The sequence below is a fragment of the Apostichopus japonicus genome, chromosome 13, assembly GCF_037975245.1.
Source record: "Apostichopus japonicus isolate 1M-3 chromosome 13, ASM3797524v1, whole genome shotgun sequence".
Taxonomy (NCBI): Eukaryota; Metazoa; Echinodermata; class Holothuroidea; order Aspidochirotida; family Stichopodidae; genus Apostichopus; species Apostichopus japonicus.
Window position 1 is genome coordinate 9,221,346 of NC_092573.1, and position 22,106 is coordinate 9,243,451.

The 22,106-nt window shown below is 35.2% G+C and overlaps 2 protein-coding genes across 2 annotated transcripts; both read left to right on the plus strand.

Moving 5' to 3' along the window:
- Window positions 1-76: 76 nt before the first annotated feature.
- On the plus strand, window positions 77-7,892 carry LOC139978716 (N-lysine methyltransferase KMT5A-A-like). The gene is made up of 4 exons (XM_071989165.1): window positions 77-1,007; window positions 7,516-7,669; window positions 7,728-7,729; window positions 7,821-7,892. The coding sequence occupies exons 1-4, from the start codon at window positions 884-886 to the stop codon at window positions 7,883-7,885; spliced, it is 345 nt and encodes a 114-aa protein (XP_071845266.1). The 5' UTR covers window positions 77-883; the 3' UTR covers window positions 7,886-7,892.
- On the plus strand, window positions 7,892-20,456 carry LOC139978715 (uncharacterized). The gene is made up of 9 exons (XM_071989164.1): window positions 7,892-8,035; window positions 8,604-8,717; window positions 11,535-12,015; window positions 12,931-13,088; window positions 14,847-15,075; window positions 15,989-17,241; window positions 18,087-18,174; window positions 18,574-18,648; window positions 19,755-20,456. The coding sequence occupies exons 2-9, from the start codon at window positions 8,676-8,678 to the stop codon at window positions 20,039-20,041; spliced, it is 2,613 nt and encodes an 870-aa protein (XP_071845265.1). The 5' UTR covers window positions 7,892-8,035; window positions 8,604-8,675; the 3' UTR covers window positions 20,042-20,456.
- The last annotated feature ends 1,650 nt before the right edge of the window (window positions 20,457-22,106 follow it).

Below are 22,106 nucleotides of genomic sequence, written 5' to 3' on the forward strand. Positions count from 1 at the left end.
CACTGTGTTGTATTTGCCAGTGGCCTAACCACATCGGCTGTTACGGATTTCCAAGGTATAATTAGAAGACAACTAATTGTAATTGTTTGTTTCATGTTTTCTTAAGAAGCATTTGAGTAACATTTAAGTCTTTTTTAATAATTTTTGGTGCTTTAAATGTGGATTTTAAGGCTTAAGTTTGGCAATGACTAGCCATGGCGTGGCCAAGGGGGTCTTGACTCTTGTTAACTAAATACTACTAGTAGTAGTACTAATTACTATGTAGCTTTAAGTTAACTTAGGCTACGTGGGTACAGTTAGGGCATTACACGCCTAATCTTGCAGTCTCAAGGTTGATTTAGCAATGTGGTCACAGGGAAAGGCTGTGAATTACATACATGTATGATGTAGATGGAAGGAGGACCTCATGTTAGGGAGATAACTGACTATTGCAATAGAAAACCAGATAGCTGCACACTTATTGAAGAACACTATAGTCTATAGGTCAAATCAGGGCACAGTGGCTGGAATGAATTCATCTGAAATTGCAACAATAGTCAAGTAGCTAGGCTACACTTTATTTCTTGTGACTGCTGTGAGCAACTACCTTGAGTTTGTAAAATTAGATAGGATTGGATCTACAGCAGGTATTCAAAGTTAATGTAGTTCTTGCAATAGACCAGCCTCTTTCCAGTGAGACTTTGCCTCATTAACATAACAATGCATATCACATGAAATCACTCTATGTATACTTAAATGAGTTTCCTCATTGTTGTATTAAAATTCAAAGACTATAGTAATATAACATTGGGTATATTGTTATATGAATATTTAACATAATGAATCTTGAAAATGGGTTAAGCCTTTTTGTAATATGATTGATATGTTATGCTAAATATTAATTATGCATTGCTTTTCAGTCCTAATTATGAGAAGAAAGAGAGAAAAGCCGGAGGAAGTGGCACGGTCATATGTAAAAACAAAAAAAGACAGAGATGGCTTTCTCGTACAGCAAGTTCCCCTTAAAGGTAATGTCCTGCAATTATTTTTTGATATACTATTTATGTACATGACTGATTCAACTTAACTTGCAATTTACCTCTTTTGCACTGCTATTAATCCCACCTGCCCTAACCGTGATGTGGGCCTTAAGTGTTAATTAATGTGGAAGGTACAGTTCACACGGTTGATGAATTGTTGTGACACATTTCCTGCTCCAATTTGTTAAACAATGAAAGAGAAGGAGTCTTTAAACAAAGCCTATCTCTGAGATTGGATTAAGTTCTAATTCTAATGCAATTTACTGCAGCTAGAAAATTGACCCTGACACATCCTGAATAAAAAATTAAGAATATTTTTATTAATAATAATTCTAAGAAAAAGCCAAAGGCATAATTAGAGGATCTTTATGAAAATAGTCAAGCTTATAATCTACATGGTTCATTATCTTGGTAGGGGTGGGGGTGGGTTGGTCACACTATTAACCTGAAATTTGTGAAATTATTAGTGCTTGTACAGGTTCTCTGGAACCTTACCGACTGATAATTATCTATATCCAGAAGTGCTACCAGCTTGCTCCAGTCCTTTTTTTTCACAATTTCTTTTTTAGCTGATTCATGATCTTCAAGCACAAAGCTCTAGCATACTATATTTGACACTGATTGCACAAAAGATTTAGAAAAAAACATTAATAAAACCTTTTAATTTAATTATGTCTAAGTGCATTGGTATACCATAGAGTGACCTGAATCCAGGTCAACAAAATGTAATCTGTACTATCTACAACTTAACAAGCAATGGAGCCTCAAGCTATTTGTAGGTTCAGGTAACCATACCCTGCTATGGATTTACCTCCATGTATAAACCAACCCATTTAAAGGGAATTGTTAAGAGGCATACAGTTACCTAAAATTACCTTGATGTTTCAAAACACAGATATTGGATGTTTATAGCTTTAAACAAGGGATCAATTTGTAAGAATTAAGGAAATTAAATACAATTTATTTTAACTGTAAATCATATAACTAAAAGAACATGCATGAAGTAGCAAAGAGTGTATTTGAAGGTCCTTTAAATATAATCTCCAACTGGCCTTTACAGACAATAGATACAGTTACATTAAAAAGTAAAAAATCAGGAGCACCATTCAATTAGTCAATTTTCATTCATGCACACTAAGGATACTTGATCCTAAGCTGAGATGATCAGCTATTTACCATATCCCTCTTACACCCTCATCTGCCCTGATCTGAAGTTTCCCTGCATCGTCATGAATTATGGATATGTTCAACCAAATCCATTGCTATTTCAGGGAAGGTAAACCTTTGGAAACATTGACATTTTTGTTATAAAATAACCCAAACTGATCCCTGAATTTAACTTTCACTAGCCTGGTCAGTAACTTTTTGACCATAAACATAACTGCTTGAATTTGAGATTCAGCATATCAAATTGTCAAAGAAAACTGGAAATTTCCAATGCTATGGTTATTAGTCTGTTGCACAGATGACATAAATAGCAATGGCACAGTTTGCAACTTGGCTTACAGTACAATTATCATGTTGTCAGTATGGGTTAACAAACCATTTCAGGCAATTTAATCTAGTAATATAATTCTAATTGGTCTGGGTTGAAAGCGTGTTACACTCCGTTGAATCCCCTGATTATTTCAGGGTGTGGATAAGATTTTTTTTTTTAGGTTACTTGGTTTAAGTGTCACTAATAGGTGACGTGTATTCACATAAATTGCATACCAGCAGTTACCACATACTAAGTACTATTACATTGCAACATTGGAAACCTGTTTTAGATATAATGCAATCTTGATTTCATTGACATTGGTTGTTGAAAATTCTTCAATTAAATTTTAATTTGCTGTCATTAACTAAACTTTTTAACAAGGATTAAATAAAGTAACATGTTAAAGCTTGGTGATCATGTGTACAGCAGACCCACAGCTAAACTGTGCAACCAACCTCCGAAGCCAAATGTGCTTGTTGCTTATGACATACTAAGTGTCCACTAATATTTGACAGTGAAATACTACAGTTCCCAATACACTTAAGATTGGAATCCATCACCATCCCGAGCCAATGGAATTGAATGAACCACACAATAGTTTCACTACTGCCAATTCTTCACAGATAAAGAAGAATACACATCTTTTATCACTAAATTTTCAATCATCTTACTATTGTTTCAAATGTAATGTAGCAGAGTGTGATTTACTCTACATATGCCTGCACTCCAAAACCTACAATCTACTTCACCATGTAGCATGTAGACTCCAGCCCTTCATACATTCTTAGCTAAATTGCAGTCAAGGCCAAAGTACTCTGAGTATGGAATAACCTGAATGCTATGTCCCAGTACAGTATCTTGGTACAGTATTGAGGTTCAGCTAATGTTATACAACTCTCCTTGAGCACGCTACTGCTTAGCTACATAAAGAGAAAAATGGGAATTTTAATACCGACACCCCTTCCCTCTCCCTTTCTCCTCCAATATTATTAATATTGATTAAATGGTGTGTTGTGAAGCACATGTTATGTCACAAACAATTTTAAGTTTGCCTAATTTGGTTGAGAATGGTGGCATTCACTGATTTGCTGATGCCACATGTCCAACCATGCACACCCATGCTCCTGGACACATTCAGATTTAAACAAGGCAACATTTACAATGAACACTCTGTATGTGCATGGATACAATGTCACATACTGTATGTGACCAAACAATGCCGGACAAGTGACTGGTTTAAGTTAAAGGCAGTCTGTATCTATATGACTATATGTCCCAAATTATAGCATGATATAAATATAGGAGTTTTAAAATAAAAATACATTCCTGGGGTGTTTACTCTCTAAATTGTTCTCTGACATCCTAAGTGAATGTACATGATGGGTGTATGTCTCATTGAGGTAATTAATTCCCTCCAGCCTCCAGGGTGTTAATAAAAATATTTTAAGAATTGTTACCAAAGGTAACCATATTTGAAATCTGACATATTTGGGGCCAATACAGCATATCATTATATGCAACATGCAACTAGCAGATTTTAAGAGGAGCGTTGAACTTTTTACATGGAATGTGCTTTATGAAAGATACATATTAGGTTATAGGTTTCTTCAATCCTGTGAGTTACTTAGATATAATGCAATTGTTTTTATTACAAAATGACATGATCAGCTTTATTTCAAGTAAAACAAGTGACTGACCTTTGTGTGACCTCAGTAAGCATCGTAATGTTCTAATGACAGCTCAAGTATACTATTTCAAAGGGCCTTCAAGAGTGTATGTTAGTACTAACAGCTATCTAAGGTTTTCTATCGAAGCTAAATGTAGCTATTTAGTGATGGGTCATTCCATATCAAATCACCAAATTTTGGGGTATGTTGTAGTTCGACATCTTTGAAAAATTCCCAAACTTTTTGTATGATTGAACCACCATGAAACAAGCATATTCTGAAAATTTCAGTTGCATTTCTTTACAATTGGCTGATTTATCACACTTTTAAATTCTGCAATTTGTTGCCACCATGGCATTTTGACATTTTCTTGACTTTTGAGGTCTCATTTCTCAGCATTTAAACATTCTACTACCTTTCTATTACAGAAGCCTATAGAGTCTATCCCATAGAACAGGAAAATAAAAAATTAGGCTACAAAAATATTGTCTTGTTGAGTTAGGTCAACTTAAAAGTGTCAAAATATTCGATTTTTGTACTTTTCACTAAAAAATGTGCCATTTTTAGTGATGAATTGCTCCTAAACCATTGCTTCAGGGTACTTAATTCTTTCAGATGTTATTATTTCTAGTATAAACATTACAAAATAATGATAACAATGCTTTCCTATAATATGTTTGCAAGTTGTGCAACTCTTAAGTTGCTATTTCATGATGCGATTCAGCATGAGGTAGGGGTTTTGATGCTAATTTTTTACCAAAGTAACCATGTTAGAGCTGTCACGGTTTTATACTTTAATTATTAGTATAAAGTTCTTACACCTTAACAAATTTCAGGGTTCTAGCTGTTCTCAATATTAATTTATGAAGTTGTTAAGTTGCTCAGATGTACAAAAGAGGTCGTATTTGACGGCCAATAACTCAAAACGTGTCAAATTAAAAAAATCTGATAATTTTTTCTGGAAGAGATATAGTACCACCCTGTTTGTACAAAAAATTTCAGAAGGGTGTTTTGCCTTATTTTGAAATGAAAAATCCTCAAAGTTTGGGATTTCAACCAGTACATACATATGTCTGTACAATGTGTACAGTACATACACTTTACTGGATGTATATGTACGGAGTGCCATGAGAGCCAGAAGACTATGTTTAAACCTAACACTAATATACACACTGCACATATACACCCAGTACAATGTATGTACTGTACACACTGTACATAGATGTATGTACTAGCTGAAATTCATTTTATAGTAAAGTCTTCTAATTTAACCATTTGAATATGTACAGTGTGTATATTAGTGTTAGGTTTAAACATAGTCTTCTGGCATTCATGGCACTCCGTACATACACCCAGTGCAGTGTATGTACTGTACACACTGTACATACATGTATGTACTGGTTGAAATTCATTTTTTAAGTCTTCTAATTAAATGAATTCAACCAGGAGCAGACAAGTACATTGCAAATAGTATTTTTTTAATATGAAATTAAAAACTGCACAGTATTGAATTGAATAACCTTGAAGTACAGTACAATACCCAGGCTCAAAACACATGGAACATCAAAACAGGCAAAAACGTTTTTTTGTAAAAATCCCAAACTTTGAGGATTTTTCATTTGACTACTGCATTCAGAGTGTGTCATTATAACAGATTCATTGTTCTTAACTACTTCTACTAACATGCATCATATATATGTCATATACAACATTCCTGAGAGTGACCACAGCCCCATGCTTCTTAAGGTAGGTTGGTGGTTACAACAGGACATATTGTGGTTGCTAAAGGGAGGTGTAAAGTAAAATACTGTAGAATGAGTACAACATGTTACATCTCCCCTTTTCAGTTAAAATAAATTTAAGGACTCGGATGAGAAAAAAATATACTTTTACCTAACACTGCATAACCATAAAGTCAATTTCTAGCAAAGATTTGACAACTGGTTCTAGGTTACCAAATGACTATCGCTTCACTATCAGAAATAATTAAATTCCTTTGGTCACATTTCATAGTCACTGTGCCAACGTGGTTTTGTCTTTGCTCTAATACTTCTTCATAAATAAGTGTTCGTGGTTTGGTCCTCTGAAGAGGTTTGTTCATTGTCAGAATTAACTATATCACTGTCGTCATAACTAAATGTTTCACCAGTTTGAAGTAAATGTTTGCGGTTGCGTCTATACTGTACACCTTCACCTGTCTCTACATAGTATGATTTGGGCTGTTCAGCATTAGATTCAATAGTGACTGGTTTCCAACTTTTGTCAGTCTGTATATGTGAACATTATCTCCTGGTTGCAGTTCTGGTAATATCTTTGTCTGTCTGTCAAAATAGGGTTTTTTTTGTGTTTGTTTCTTCTCTACTAGTCTTTTGTGTACTGTCTCTGGCTTCAGTATTTTTGGCTCGAGTAAATGATCAGTTGTTGGAAGTAGGGTCTTTGTCCTTCGTCCAAACAGTCGTTGTACAGGTGGTTCGAGAATATTATCTCTTGGTGTATTCCTGTAGTCTAATAGCTAGGTATGGATCTTGTCCACTTTACTTTGCCTTCATTAGCAAAGCCTTTGCAATCTGCATCCCTTTTCTCTGCCATGCCATTTCTCCAAGTTCTCAAAAGGAAGTGGTAAGATATCAATACAGTGCCATTGTCATTGGACTGTTGTACAGGTGGGGTACAACCCTCAGTCCGACAAGTTTTCAGTCCGACAAGTTTTCAGTCCGAAAATGAAATACACGTTTTCAGTCCGAAAATAAAATACACGTTTTCAGTCCGAAAATAAAATACACGTTTTCAGTCCGAAAATGAAATACACATTTTCAGTTGAGGAATGAAAGGAGTTTTATTGCCATAATATCACCAATAAACTGTGAAAGCCTGAACTGATAGTAAAGAAATCGATTGAATCTTTCGTATAAAGTCTGACATCACCGGCCTCAGCAAAGACTTAGGACCCCTTAACAACTATCAGTTCTACAAACATATGTAATCCGTTCTTTGCTCCTTAATCCGCTTCCTGTATAGTCATGGGTTATTTGGTTCAAATTCCATTAATGCCATTTACACTTACCTAGCGTCATACTTTCATTGTGTTACACTTTGTACTTTTCATTCGACTGCCAAGTGTGTAGACGAAAGTCCCAGGGGGGCCGAAGATTCCAATATATTTTCTAAATATAATAAATATATATATTTATATATATATATATATATATATATATATATATATATATATATATATATATATATATATATATGAATTTATTTACTTATATATTTATTTATATTTATATTTATTTATATTTACACTTTCAATGAAAACTTGTAAATATTTGCACTTTGCTTTGCGGTTTAGGAAGAGGCGTATTTGCAAGTCAAAAGTTTGAAAAGGGAGACTTTCTGCTCGAGTACTGTGGGAAACTGCTCACAGGGGAAGAAGGAGATATACTAGAGCAAAACATTTCTACTGGATTCCGATTTTTCTTCAAATCCAAAGGACAGGAATTCTGGTGAGTAAAACAGTCATTGATTCCTGTAAATATATTGGTAGCTTGTTCAATAGCAAAGTGGTGGCAGGTTATACTGCTGCCTTTTTTCTGTTATTTTTTCTGGTAAGAATTTTTTTTATGTTGGCTTAATATGCTTTCGTCATTTTCACAGTATTGAATGCTTCAGAAGAACCAAGTATTGGACCAACATTTGGGCGCTTGGTGAACCATGGCTAAAAAGATGAATTGAACGTTAAGCTAACTGTAGTTGACATTGAAGGCACTCCTGCATTGTGTTTATTTGCACTTTGTGATATTCAAGAAGCGGAAGAGCTGCTATACAACTATGGAGTCAAACACCTACCATGGCTGCAGCAACAGTCTAAGGTGCGTAGTACCCACTCCTTCAATGTCATATACTGTACCAAGCAAAACTACAGTTTGAGTAGTTTTCTTAAATGAAAAGAGTTCAGTCTTGGGCAAAGTTATGGATGGATGTGAAAATTCTTATTTACACTTATCTGTTAAAGTTGGATGTATACAAACATGTTCAAGTTGTTATCTAGCTGTAATAAACATATTTAAAGGTAGTTTGTGTTGTTTTAATGTTGCACATAGAGTATATGTGCACAGCAAAGGTGCATCATCTGTATTTAAACAAACTTCCAAACAAGGAACTAATATCTATAGTCCCTCGAAGTGTGACATGATTATCTTAAATATTGCACTGAATGGCCCAATACCCTAACCATGAAATGTTTATGACAAGGGGGTTCTTCTCTCATTCGTAATTGCTGACATGTTGTATTAATTTTGGGGTTGCAAAAGATTGCTTTCTTTTAGCCTAGTACACAAAATCCTTGCCTTTTTCTTGATTGACTGTCCCAATCATGATGCCATGCGGCTCTTGGTCTGGCAATCATGTCGCTTAATGGTGTTAATTACTTTAATTAAGGTTTCCATCAATGCAGCCAAGAATAGAAAAGAAACAGAGAGTGACAAAGAATCAGGGAATGGAGATGAAACAATGGATGAAAGAGATCATGCAGATAATATTAAACCATTTCAGGTGAGTAACAAATGTTTTTCTACTGGAAATAGCAATCTTCAAAATACTGCTAACATAACATTGTAGTAAAAGCATCGTAGAGACAATTCATGCAAGGATCTGTAAATAGAAGTGTTAAGACTATCTTACAAGTGTACATACTTCTGCCTGTGTTTGTCTAGCAAACTTTATTTGGATGAAGACATTGTTGAGCATAGATTCCAATGTGTTGAAGTTTATTCATTAGCCTCCTATATTTTCAAGTATACACCTTCAATATGGTCCTTGGTTTGTAGACTGTGGACTTAAATATGACTGATTAATTCAGGATATCTGTGGTAGTTAGAAAACAAAAACCTTTAATGATGGTCTAGTGTTTGAGAGTGGATTCTAACCTCGCTGTTACATTGACTTTGTCAAATCATATCCACCTAAACGTACAGTGTTTACCTAATGACCCTTACTATGGTCCTGTGTTTGAGGGTGGATTCTAACCTGTCTGTTACAGTTATTTTTATATGACCACCTGAATGTACAGTGTATACTAATGACCCTTACTATGGTCCTGTGTTTGAGGGTGGATTCTAACCTGTCTGTTACAGTTACTTTTATATGGCTACTGAATGTACAGTGTATACCTAATTACCCTTACCATGGTCCTGTGTTTGAGGGTGGATTCTACAGTAACCTGTCTGTTACAGTTACTTTTATATGGCTACTGAATGTACAGTGTATACCTAATGACCCTTACCATGGTCCTGTGTTTGAGGGTGGATTCTAACCGTTACAGTTACTTTTACATGGCTACTGAATGTACAGTGTATACCTAATGACCCTTACTATGGTCCTGTGTTTGAGGGTGGATTCTAACCTGTCTGTTACAGTTACTTTTATATGGCTACTGAATGTACAGTGTATACCTAATGACCCTTACCATGGTCCTGTGTTTGAGAGTGGATTCTAACCTGTCTGTTACAGTTACTTTTTCATGGCTACTGAATGTATAGTGTAAACCTAATGACCCTTACTATGGTCCTGTGTTTGAGGGTGGATTCTAACTTGTCTGTTACAGTTACTTTTATATGACTACCTGAATGTACAGTGTATACCTAATGACCCTTACTATGGTCCTGTGTTTGAGGGTGGATTCTAACCTGTCTGTTACCGTTACTTTTATATGGCTACTGAATGTACAGTGTATACCTAATGGCCCTTACTATGGTCCTGTGTTTGAGGGTGGATTCTAACTTGTCTGTTACAGTTACTTTTATATGACCACCTGAATGTACAGTGTATACCTAATGACCCTTACTATGGTCCTGTGTTTGAGGGTGGATTCTAACCTGTCTGTTACAGTTACTTTTATATGACCACCTGAATGTACAGACTGTATACCTAATGACCCTTACTATGGTCCTGTGTTTGAGGGTGGATTCTAACCTGTCTGTTACAGTTACTTTTATATGGCTACTGAATGTACAGTGTATACCTAATGGCCCTTACTATGGTCCTGTGCTTGAGGGTGGATTCTAACCTGTCTGTTACAGTTACTTTTATATGACTACTGAATGTACAGTGTATACCTAATGACCCTTACCATGGTCCTGTGTTTGAGGGTGGAATCTAACCTGTCTGTTACAGTTACTTTTTCATGGCTACTGAATGTATAGTGTAAACCTAATGACCCTTACTATGGTCCTGTGTTTGAGGGTGGATTCTAACTTGTCTGTTACAGTTACTTTTATATGACTACCTGAATGTACAGTGTATACCTAATGACCCTTACTATGGTCCTGTGTTTGAGGGTGGATTCTAACCTGTCTGTTACAGTTACTTTTTCATGGCTACTGAATGTACAGTGTAAACCTAATGACCCTTACTATGGTCCTGTGTTTGAGGGTGGATTCTAACCTGTCTGTTACAGTTACTTTTATATGACCACCTGAATGTACAGTGTATACCTAATGACCCTTACTATGGTCCTGTGTTTGAGGGTGGATTCTAACCTGTCTGTTACAGTTACTTTTATATGACCACCTGAATGTACAGTGTATCCCTAATGACCCTTACCATGGTCCTGTGTTTGAGGGTGGATTCTAACCTGTCTGTTACAGTTACTTTTATATGGCTACTGAATGTACAGTGTATACCTAATTACCCTTACCATGGTCCTGTGTTTGAGGGTGGATTCTAACCTGTCTGTTACAGTTACTTTTTCATGGCTACTGAATGTACAGTGTATACCTAATGACCCTTACTATGGTCCTGTGTTTGAGGGTGGATTCTAACCTGTCTGTTACAGTTACTTTTTCATGGCTACTGAATGTATAGTGTAAACCTAATGACCCTTACTATGGTCCTGTGTTTGAGGGTGGATTCTAACTTGTCTGTTACAGTTACTTTTTCATGGCTACTGAATGTACAGTGTATACCTAATGACTATGGTCCTGTGTTTAAGGGTGGATTCTAACCTGTCTGTTACAGTTACTTTCATATGACCACCTGAATGTACAGTGTATACCTAATTACCCTTACCATGGTCCTGTGTTTAAGGGTGGATTCTAACCTGTCTGTTACAGTTACTTTTTCATGGCTACTGAATGAACAGTGTATACCTAATGACCCTTACTATGGTCCTGTGTTTGAGGGTGGATTCTAACCTGTCTGTTACATTTACGTTTTAAAATCATGGCCACCTGAGTGTAAAGTGTTTACCTAATTAGCATATACAGGTCTCTTGGATGAAGTTATGTTAAAATAACTGTTGGATGTTCTTTCCCTCAAGTCAGTGTTTTGTTAGAAATTGATTTAATGCAATTGATTTTTGTTCTTTATTAGAACCAACAGCGATGGGCTCATCAGTTAGAGCAGCTCCTAAACAAAGACTCTAGAGTTTGTTTCAAGTCAATTGGGCGACTTTCTTTCAGCAGGCAGTACAAAATTGCTGATGGTAGCAATGGCGCACAAATTTTCATTGGACTGGTAGATGAGCAATGGCCTGTAGCAATCAAAAGACTGAACCAGGGCACCCACTCTATGGAACAAACTGTGAATAAAGTGCTTAATGAGGGCATGCAAGGATCAAAGCATTTGTTAAGAAACACACTTTCGGAAGAAGATGATGACTTTCTCTATTTAGCTTCACCCCTTTGTGAATATAACTTAGAGGAAATAATTGAAAACAAGGGGAACCCATTAAGACCTCAGCTCACAGCAAACAAAAGAGCATCTCTAACTTATCAACTTATGCTCGGCATTGCAGAATTGCATCAACTGAACATTCTCCACCGGGACTTGAAACCAAGTAATGTTCTCTTAGGTAAGCAGTCACAGGGCTTGTTTGAGAGTCATTTCAGAATGTTGTATTTGTATTAGAGATTTCCATTCCATGGTGCTGGTCATTAACTTGTTTGCATCAAATTCAACACAACTTTTGCACAGCATTACAAAAACCAACAGCAGCAGAAGAGCCATGCATGATTGTAATTTTGGTCACAGGTCAATGAGAATTGCCCTCAATTTTAAGCATGCTAAAACTGTTAGTCCCAGTTTGCCTTCAAGTTATCACTCTCAGTATTGATTTATATTTTACAGTCAAATCTTTTGAATGATGTTATTCATTCCAAATTTTTGGTTAATACACATAGTGCTAGAAAAATTTGAAATTTTCATTTAAACATTAAGAATGATAACTTTTGTTTACATTACAATTTGCTATGTGAGTGTCATTCAGGGCTGCCCAACAGCCAACTAGTAAATTGAATATCAAAACAATCTGCTTGCTTGTAAACAGAGATAAAGATAAAGGTGTGATTACAGGATCACACAGGCAAAGAAATAGGCAATTCATATTCTTTCAGTTTGTTTACATCAAATGCATAATGGGAATTATATAAAGGAATACCTCCCAGTGGTTCTTTCTTATTCGCCAAAATAAGCAATATATATTATTTAAAGTCTCAGTGAGGAAAAGTACCACCGAGCAAATGTGGTAGAATTAAATTTGTAAATGTCCACAAACATTGTAGTGGTTTTAAAATCATGTAGAAGAAACTTTTAATTTAATAGCTTTACAGCTTCAATTAAAACAGAAAATCATATATAAAGGTATTATGTTATTTTATTAGTAATGTAAAAGTAACAATAGTCACCTTTCTGTGCAGAAATCAAATTGTCTTTTATGGATTTATTTGTCTATACTAATTGCACATTAATTGCTTTTGTTTATTCATAGATCACAATGAAAAGATACTTCTGGGAGATTTTTGTATTTCTAGACAATTTACCCATGGCACTACCCTTCTTACAAAAGCAATGGGAACTCTCTGCTCGACAAGTCCTGAAAACACCAGCAACAATCGTTGCCGATACAAGAAGTCATCTGATATCCAGGTGAGACATAACAACTATTTGCTTTGATTAACAGGATTGCTGCTGTATTTGAGCCACTGTCAAGCTACTTAAATATATCTTGGCAGCCAAAAAATTACTCACAAATTGATTTAAACTGTCTGTTTCAGCCAGCGTTTGTTTAATGAGGGAATAGTGAAGTATATACCACTTTATCCAGTCTGTTCTTTATGTCATTATGTTGGTTGCACTTACATACCACTTCCTTGAGATTAGACAGTTTATTTACATTATAAGTATATATATTTCATTTTCAAGATATCAAAATAAAATGTGATAGCTTTTGCAATGATCCTGCTATTGCTTTCATACAATTACTGTTAGGTCAATAATATATGAACAGTGAAGCCCTCTTTGAAGAGTTGACTATTATATATTTTGTCACAAAAAAATCAATAGAATGGACAAGCTCTTGATTTTGGGACAGTAGGATTTTCCCGTAGAGACAGAAAGTTTTCCTGGTAAAGAAAGATGACGAGAGAAAACAATACAAGTTCTTGTTTTACACTAAAGTACTTACAGTACATTTGTACAATGATTATAAGTCACAATTGAAAATTGGAAATGAGACAACTGTGGGTGATTTCACATTGTTTTGCCATGCACTCCATAAGTCATGGGATAACTTCATTTGCCATGACAGTAATACTTTTTGCGATGGAAGGTTTATTTAGCCCTGTTAGCTTATTTGCAAATTAAGAAGGGTCACTGTTCGGTGGACGGTCACCTCTGGTAATGTGATTGTGGAATCTATTATTCATATGCCTCATTCTTGAATATTGTTAACTCCATGTTATTTTCAAGACTACTTCTGATCAGTGATAAAGCATGGAATTGGGTAAGGAGTATAACGCTTCTCCACTTTACTCCTACTTAGTGTTACATAGATTACAAATAATCAATCTTAATAACTGTTATGAAAACACCTTGTCCAATCTACATAGAGCTAACTACTCATCCATGCAAAAACCTCTCTTTTCTTCTTAGATTATAAACACCATGTTATCAAATGACTCTTTTATGCTAAAATAAATTATTTGTATAATAAAACACTTCCCAAACAAATTTTCAATTGAAAATGTAATTGTGTTGCATTGTATTACCTCGACATGTGCTTGCCTTGCATTCTAATTACTATCTGATACACAGAGAATTTGGCCCAACATCCCAAAATATCATGATTGCACAGACTGTATAATGTACACTTAAAACTTTAACAGGTTTCTGTCCTTCAAAACCAATTGCATAACTATCCATGCGATCATAACCATAACATTTTGTAAAAGTTGAGTGCATGATACCTAAAACAACTGGTTTGCAGTGATTTTTTCCCCATAAGCAATGCAAAATATGTTAGTCACTGGATGGTGGAAATCTTTAAAATTGACTTCACTTCTCACTAACCTGTCTCCACACAACTACTGCACCACTATCTATTTAGTTATTTCTGTGAAGACAAATGCCACAAGCATCTCTACTGTACAGGAAACTGGCAGCAATCTGACAACATTATTATACAATATTTTTACTTTTTTTATGCCATAAATCATTAAACAGTCAATTTTCAAAATGATTTTCAGCGGTACGTTAGTTATGGATCCACTACTAAGGAGAGGGTCTTGAAAAAAAAAGGAAATCTTCAATCTCACTTTTTGAAATTGATTAACATACAATTTTAACATTACATTTGAAAGTTATGATCAATTTTAATTATTTTGTAAGTATTTTTCCTTCTTTCAGATGTTGGCATGCCTCATGTATTACATTTTGAGTGATGGACATGTCCCATTCGAAACCACAGTGCCTTACACTGATCAGCCAGAAGGTGTGGTGACAAACATGAAAAAGGGTCAATATAGCCTTAAACATCTTGGAACACATGACACTTTTCAGCCACTATTGGAAAACATGCTTAACAGGGATGAAAAACTGAGGCCCACTATTGAGGATTGCATAGCATTTTATGAGGGTAAGTTATTAGGCTAAAACTTCTATGCCTCAGCATTGACTGAGTAAAACCTTCAACACTGCTTGATTTAGGGTTGGTTAGGTGAAAGCAGATTAAGAAGCAATTCTTAAAAACTGGTATGTTTAAAGTATGAAAGTACGGTATAAATATGAATTCAAAACTGTCAAAGGTACGTATACCTCTCAGAAAGTGCTTTTCAGAGTTTTCATGTATTGTTTGTTTTGAATGTAAATATTGTTTTGGAGCTCACCTACATTTCTTGTTTCACAAGCTTTTAGTTCTTACAGAGCATACAGTAAGGCCACAAAAGTTGTGTCATTAAATAGATTGTTGGAACCAACCCACAAATATAGCATATATACTTACAAATATGTACCAAGAACACAGTCAAAGACAAGTAACAGTGCAGTAATGCTGGAGCAGTGCCATACAATTAAAACTGCACAATTCCCAATTGTTCTCAGCTTGGGATATTTGTAAATGCTTGTTATTACATTTCTATATCAATTAATTTGAAAGTCTTTATGAATTTTGCAAGTGACTATGCAGCTGGATTGTAGGATTCTACTGTCTTTGGAATTCATCAGTTGAATACTAATTAAGTTGAATGATCAAGAGGCATATATATATATATATAAATATATATAAATATATATAAATATATATATATATATATATATATATATATATATATATATATATATTGCAATTCAAGGACGAGTTTGATTAAAAGTTGAATTTACAAAATGTTTGCATATAAGCAGGCATGTATCTGTTTAATTGTTCACTGTTTTGGGGCATCAAATCTGCCAATATATGGCCTGTTTATATAAACCATTGGCCACTTCGGCTATGTCGAAAATCACTCTGATCTTTGTGTTGTTATCATATTCAATTATTTTTTCTTTTTTAGAAAATCATCTCAATCCTGATAGTTGCACCATACAATATTGTGCAGACACCAAAAATCAAAGTGATCCTTTGCCAGACCAAATGGATGCAGAGACTGTCCCTAGTGGATCTGCAGACACCAAAAATCAAAGTGATCCTTTGCCAGACCAGATGGATGCAGATACTGTCTCTAGTGGATCTGCAGACACCAAAAATCAAAGTGATCCTTTGCCAGACCAGATGGATGCAGAGACTGTCTTTAGTGGATCTGCAGACACCAAAAATCAAAGTGATCCTTTGCCAGACCAGATGGATTCAGATACTGTCCCTAGTGGATCTGCATGCACCAAAAATCAAAGTGATCCTTTGCCAGACCAAATGGATGCAGAGACTGTCCCTAGTGGATCTGCAGACACCAAAAATCAAAGTGATCCTTTGCCAGACCAGATGGATGCAGATACTGTCTTTAGTGGATCTGCAGACACCAAAAATCAAAGTGATCCTTTGCCAGACCAGATGGATGCAGAGACTGTCTTTAGTGGATCTGCAGACACCAAAAATCAAAGTGATCCTTTGCCAGACCAGATGGATGCAGAGACTGTCTTTAGTGGATCTGCAGACACCAAAAATCAAAGTGATCATTTGCCAGACCAGATGGATTCAGAGACTGTCCCTAGTGGATCTGCATGCACCAAAAATCAAAGTGATCCTTTGCCAGACCAAATGGATGCAGAGACTGTCCCTAGTGGATCTGCAGACACCAAAAATCAAAGTGATCCTTTGCCAGACCAGATGGATGCAGAGACTGTCCCTAGTGGATCTGCAGACACCAAAAATCAAAGTGATCCTTTGCCAGACCAGATGGATGCAGAGACTGTCTTTAGTGGATCTGCAGACACCAAAAATCAAAGTGATCCTTTGCCAGACCAGATGTATGCAGAGACTGTCCCTAGTGGATCTGCAGACACCAAAAATCAAAGTGATCCTTTGCCAGACCAAATGAATGCAGAGACTGTCCCTAGTGGATCTGCAGACACCAAAAATCAAAGTGATCCTTTGCCAGACCAGATGGATGCAGAGACTGTCTTTAGTGGATCTGCAGACACCAAAAATCAAAGTGATCCTTTGCCAGACCAAATGGATGCAGAGACTGTCCCTAGTGGATCTGCAGACACAAAAAATCTAAGTGATCCTTTGCCAGACCAGATGGATGCAGAGACTGTCCTAAGTGCATTCTCATTTGTGTCAAGTGGCTTAAAGCATCGGTTCCAGCAGGTGAGTGGTATTCTGTCCATTGACATGTGTGTTAACTTAAGAAACTTTCTGTTATCAAGAGCATATGTCAGGACACACTCACACAGCTGATAGCTATTTTTATGAAAAGGGAGATAAATATATCCTTCCTATTGCTGTACAGTTTTTTGTTTATGCGTGTGTTGGGGAATATTTTGTCAGAGTTTGGGTTATCAACAGCCATTTTTGACAACAACAGGCAGATTTAGGGATCTTTTCAAAACTTGAAGACAAGTGAAAACAACATACTGTAAACATTTTTGCTCTCCATACCAAACTTAACTTTGCTAATGCAATATGCATATAGGTTAGGCCTATTCATTCATTGCAGTGTGAGTTGTATTATTCGGTGCAGGCTGTCCATTATTGTGCCCTTATCTTTAATCTTAAGGACTTTTTGGTCAAAGACTTGTGATTATCCAGAATACTAATAGCTTTGGTTGAAATTCAGCTCACGCTGTGACAAAGGGTTTTTAATTGGACTCTTATTAGCTGCTCTAATTCATACTTGTCATTATGGTATGAGTTACTGTACCATTGGTGCTCTTGTGAACTCCTTCAAGAGGTTATTTGACATTTATGTGAACATTCTCTTTTGTGCATGCATGGATATGAATATTACTGACTTGTAAAGAAAGTTATTCACTATCTGTTATTTCTAGTGTTAGAATTTACATGATTGTGCTTCAGACTTTGAAAATTGATCAAAAGTAAGATCCTAAATATACTCTTCAATTAAGAGCATAAATGTGGTTTATATTCACATTTATAAGTGACAAATTATACTCACTTCATTTTTTTTTAACCTATCAGATTTTGCTATACAGAATCATATACAGAAGCTGGCAGACCTCCATGGTTGTAGATATACTGCAATGATAGAGAGTACCACAACCCATGTTATTCTCATTGCTGGTGAGTATTGTTGTAACTCTATTTTAATGTCTTCTTATTCTTTTATCAGTTAGTTAACTCGCTTCATGTTATTGGTAACTTCAAAATCTTTTAAGTAATCATTAACCAACAGCACATGTGAATAAAATGTCTAAACTCATGGATTTCAGTATTCTTACATATATCTTCATGTTTGAGTTTAATTGCTGGGTGTGATAAGGAGTTCTTTAATACCCTTAGAAGTGTGCACTTGTTGACATTGTCAAAATTCTGACCTCAGGCTGACCTTCTTGAATGTCATTCATAAACTTTATTAACTAGTGCAGGTTGTGTACATACATTTTATCAAGGACTGATTAGGTAATTTCACAAACAATAAAGGAAGCAAAATCACTTTGTGTTTTAAATCTTTTTTTGCAGAAAAGGGGAAATGTCCCAGAACTATGAAGTATATTACAGGCATTGCTGCTGGATTGTGGATAGTGAGCTACTCATGTAAGTTTAAATGAATTTGTCTGTCCATGTGACTATATATGTTTATAATATGTTCTTATCACCTGCACATATGCTTGATCAGTCCTTTTACCTGCAGTGTTGTACAAAGATTCTGTTTCTGATTTAGGACTATGCCCTATATAGTAGGACAAAAGTCATTCAGTATGTAGATGTTGGTCACTCAGTAAGGCAGTGTCAGGGCAGAAAAGGATAAAGAAGTCAAAACTGTAGAACATCAAAGGGTGACGATAGATTAAAGTTCAAGAGTGGCTTTGGCCTTTGGACAAAATGTTAACCAAAATAAGCAACACCCATCAGTTGCTTCAGTGATAGCAGAACTCATATAGAACTATCTTTAAAAAACTTTTTCAGTTACAACTTTTAAATATGGAATTGTTTCCAATTATATGTCTCTCTGCTAAGCACTTATAATCATCCTTGTTTGAAACAGGTCATTTTGTAAATGGAAGTTATATATGGTACAACACAGTAACTTGACATATTGAGAGTGATTAGACAGTTAAATGGAAGTTGCATTGGGCATACAGTTTCAAAACATTTGTGTGTTATTGGAATTTGAAATATACTGACTATATGTGTAGGTTTCACTCCTTTATGCTTGGAGCATGTGTGGTATGGCAGCAGCTAATGATGATATGTTAATGCGTGCAAATTAAGAAACAATTTTGTTCTGTCCACCTGTTTGCATTAGGGGTACTTCTTTGCATGCCACTCATTTGAATGAGTTTTTGAAATTTTGCTGAGCCATGTTGGTTCCTGAACTTCTTGTATTTTGAACAGGGGAAGTTTAAAGTGATAATGATCATAAATAGACAAATGTCTTTCAGCTCAGCAAATGTGCATATATTGAGAATGATCTCTTGCTATTACTTCATTGAATATATGTTGAAAGCAGTTGCTAATGGTAGATATTAAGCTTCCAATTTTATTTCTTTGCTGATGGTAGTTTTGCCAAATTTCTATAATAATTAAGAGGTACAGCACTTGAGATTTTAAGAAGTTCTGAAAATCAGCCATTAAAAATGTAATGTACTGTAGATAATGGTTCTTCATGTTTTGTCTATTCTCATCCCTTTGTAATATAGGGGTACAATCTTCCTTCAAAGCTGGCAGGCTTCTTGCAGAAGCAGACTTCGAAATCATTGGTGACTCTTTGGGTGTCCATTATGGCCCTATGAGGGCAAGGACCAGAAGAGAAGGAAAGCCTCTCTTATCCAAATACTCCATCTCCCTGCTTGGGGAATCAAGTAGCGGTCCTGAAGGTGATTTACATGAGAGTTGTTCATTTCTCATTACAAATTCTGTTTTGGGGGAAACCAATTTACTTTTACTTTTTGTATCATTGGGAAATCATTTTGTTAGTACATTGTAGGGAAAGAGGGCCAATTGTGAAGTTTAAAATGTCTAAGCATGTGAAATCATGTGGTGATTCATACTAGTAACATTTATATTTCTATCACATGTCTTTAGACCACTACAAAGGCGTCTGATGCAAATGACCATAATATATTTCTTACAAAAATATGCATATGGTTTCTGTGGCAAATTGGTTACACTGGATCAGAAACCCTTAAGACAATTACAAAAAGAAAATTCACATGTTTTAAATAGGCAGTTCTGATCCATTAGACCTCATTTGTGGTGACCCCTGGTCTATCTTTGGGTCTCTGCTTTTCAAAAGTTATGTTATTGATGTACTTATTTCTGAAAATTTCTCATTGGTTATGTTGAAGATGACACAAATTTATTTTTCACTGACAGTGATCTATGGCAGCAACCATGGTTAACAGAAAATAATATATATATATATATATATATATATATATATATATATATATATATATATATATATATATATATATATATATATAAAATTAAATAAAATTGTCCTGTGCTTGAGATTGGATACAAATATTTCCTGACTTTTTGAATATTCTCCTATTCTATAGTCATTGACTCCCATACATAGAGGATTTATGAATGTAATTTTGTCCTGTGTTTGGGGATGGTTAACTAATTTTATGACCTTTGATTTTTTATTTCTATTTTCCTATTTTATCATGGAAATAACTTTGAATAGGGGCCTATGATTTAGGATAGCCTTCAATTTTTCTGATGAAGTTTGTTTTGTTAAAGTCATTGCCCCCATAGAGGCCCTGTGCCTGTTACATTGTTCTGTTTTTGAGGATAGATTTAAATATTTACTGACCTTTTCTGTTATTACTGTTCTTCAGTGTCATCAAGAACATATCAATCAACAAGTGCCTGTGATTTAGGATGGCTTTTAGTCATCTTGCATTGTGAAGTTAACTGTAGTATAATCCTGGACTCTAATATAGGCCCTATGCCAGATAAAATTGTCCTGTGCTTGAGATTGGGTACAAATATTTCCTTTTTTTAATGTTCTCCTATTCTATAGTCATTCACTCCCATACATAGAGGATTTATGAATGTAATTTTGTCCTGTGTTTGAGGATGGTTAACTAATTTTATGACCTTTGATTTTTTTATTTCTATTTTCCTATTTTATCATGGAAATAACTTTGAATAGGGGCCTATGATTTAGGACTTTAATCTTCCTAATGATTGTTTTTTTGTGTTATAGTCATTGACACCCATACATAGGGGATTTATGCATGTAATATCGTCCTGTGTTTGAGGATGGTTAACTAATTTTATGACCTTTGATGTTTTATTTCTATTTTCCTATTTTATCATGGAAATACCTTTGAACCTAGGCCTATGATTTAGGATAACCTTCAATTTTTCTGATGAATTTGTTTTGTTAAAGTCATTGACAGCTCCCATAGAGGCCCTCTGCCTGTTACATTGTTCTGTTTTTGAGGATAGATTTAAATATTTCCTGACCTTTTCTGATATAGATGTTCTTCTATGTCATCAAGAACATACCAATTAACAAGTGCCTGTGATTTAGGATGGCTTTCAATCATCTTACACGGTGAAGTAAACTGTAGTATAATCCTGGACTCTAATATAGGCCCTATGCCAGATAAAATTGTCCTGTGCTTGAGATTGGATACAAATATTTCCTGACTTTTTGAATATTCTCCTATTCTATAGTCATTGACTCCCATACATAGAGGATTTATGCATGTAATTTTGTCCTGTGTTTGGGGATGGTTTGCTAATTTTATGACTGTTGATTTTTTATTTCTATTTTCCTATTTTATCATGGAAATACCTTTGAACCTAGGCCTATGATTTAGGATAGCCTTCAATTTTTCTGATGAAGTTTGTTTTGTTAAAGTCATTGACTCCCATAGAGGCCCTCTGCCTGTTACATTGTTCTGTTTTTTGAGGATAGCTTTAACTAATTCCTAACCTTTTCTGATATTATTGTTCTTCTATCATAGGCGTAGGGGACAGTATATTTCTTAAGCTCCTATTTAGTTACCATATTTATTATTTTAACACAG